The 1462-nt window shown below is 65.1% G+C and overlaps 1 protein-coding gene across 1 annotated transcript in view; it reads right to left on the bottom strand.

Moving 5' to 3' along the window:
- Window positions 1–54: 54 nt before the first annotated feature.
- The window catches only part of RSG1 (REM2 and RAB-like small GTPase 1), a 1534-nt gene continuing 126 nt past the window's right edge, over window positions 55–1462 (bottom strand). Inside the window, exons 2-6 of the mRNA XM_010577498.1 lie at window positions 1368–1460; window positions 1123–1275; window positions 906–1030; window positions 676–815; window positions 55–283 (exon numbers count right to left, since the gene is read on the bottom strand). Coding sequence (XP_010575800.1) covers window positions 55–283; window positions 676–815; window positions 906–1030; window positions 1123–1275; window positions 1368–1460 — 740 coding nt within the window. The remainder of the gene's footprint in view (window positions 284–675; window positions 816–905; window positions 1031–1122; window positions 1276–1367; window positions 1461–1462) is intronic.

The raw sequence follows: 1462 nt of genomic DNA on the forward strand, positions 1-1462 counted from the left end.
GGCCAGAGGCCATGGTGAGGGCCCCCCCCCCAAACCCACCCTGCAATAGGGGCTTCAGGCGGGGGGGGACCCCTCGTCCCCCGGGGCGACGCCGGCGGCGATTTGGTCCCGACGCCAGAGCCTCTCGACCAAAGCGTCGAGGAGGGGGGCGACTCGGGCCAGCCCCTCGCGTCCCCCCCTGGCCCCCGGCCCGCTGCCCGCTCGTAGCACCGGCAGCCCCCAGGTGTCCTCAAAGGCCGTCACGTCTCCCTCTGTCACGTCTGCCTGCGGGGACAGGTCGAATCTGGGTTGCGGGGGGGGGGACACATAGAGTTAAGGGAAACACCAACACTCCGAAAAATCCCCCCCAAAACCCCATAAAAATAAGTGGGAGCTGTGAGTCCATTGGTGGAATGAAGCGTGCACGTTCTCAGCCCACCAAAGTACCGTGTGGTGTGAAATATGGGGGCGCAAACCTGCTTGTGGGGGGGACACATGCAGTCGAGGGAGACACCAACACTCTGAAAAGTCCCCTGAAAACCCCATGAAAATAAATGGGAGCTGCCCATCCATCGGTGCAATGAAATTTGCACGTTCTCAGCCTACTGAGATGCCGAGCGGTGCGAAATACGGGGGGCGCAAACCCACTTACGGGAGGACGCGGACCCCCACCCCTGCCATCCCCGAGGAGGATACTTGGTGCCGACGACCACCCTAACGAGGTTTTCTTCGTCGGGACCGACCACCCGGCTCATCTGGGCTGGCAGCTCCTCGAAGGATGAGCGATCGGTGAAGGAGAAGAGAAAAAGGACGGCATCCGCTTCCTCCTTACAAGCCTGGGGAGGGTTGAGGCGGGGGGGTGACCACCATACCGGGGACGGGGTGTCCTCTGTGTCCCCCTCCCTGTTGTCCCCGTCCCGACTCACGGGCAGGAGATGCTCAAATTTTTTCAGGGCGCCGTCCCCGCAATCCCAAAACTGGAGCTGGAAGATGACGGGGCGACCGCTGGCCCGCAGCTTGGCCGGCCAGTAGACGGTGGTGGCCTCTATGCCTGGGGTGGGGGGGGGACACCCACAGGGATGGTCACCCCCAGGGGACATCAGGGGTGCTGCGCGCGTGTGTCCCCCGTCCCCCGCTACGTACCCAGGGTCTCGTGGTGGATGGGGGGCACGGGGGTCCCCGCCAGCGCGGCCACCAAGGCCGTCTTGCCGACGCCGCTCTTGCCGGAGACGAAGAGTTTGTAGGTGACGGTGGGGACGGCCAAGTTGGGGGGCAGCGCCGGGCGCTCCAGCAGACCTGGGGGGGAGGGGAGGTGTAGAGGTTTTTTTGGGGTGCTGGCACCCCAATTTTGGAGGGGATGGGGGGGGAAGGCAGGGTGTGGGCCTCACCAAACACTCTCCGTTGGTTCTTGGGGAAGATGGAGTCCAGGTAGGGGCGGCCGGCGGGGGAGAGGAGCCAGCCCGGCTCCAGCACCGAGCCCCCC

This window comes from Haliaeetus leucocephalus, unplaced genomic scaffold, assembly GCF_000737465.1.
Source record: "Haliaeetus leucocephalus isolate CR32 unplaced genomic scaffold, Haliaeetus_leucocephalus-4.0 Scaffold556, whole genome shotgun sequence".
Lineage (NCBI taxonomy): Eukaryota > Metazoa > Chordata > Aves > Accipitriformes > Accipitridae > Haliaeetus > Haliaeetus leucocephalus.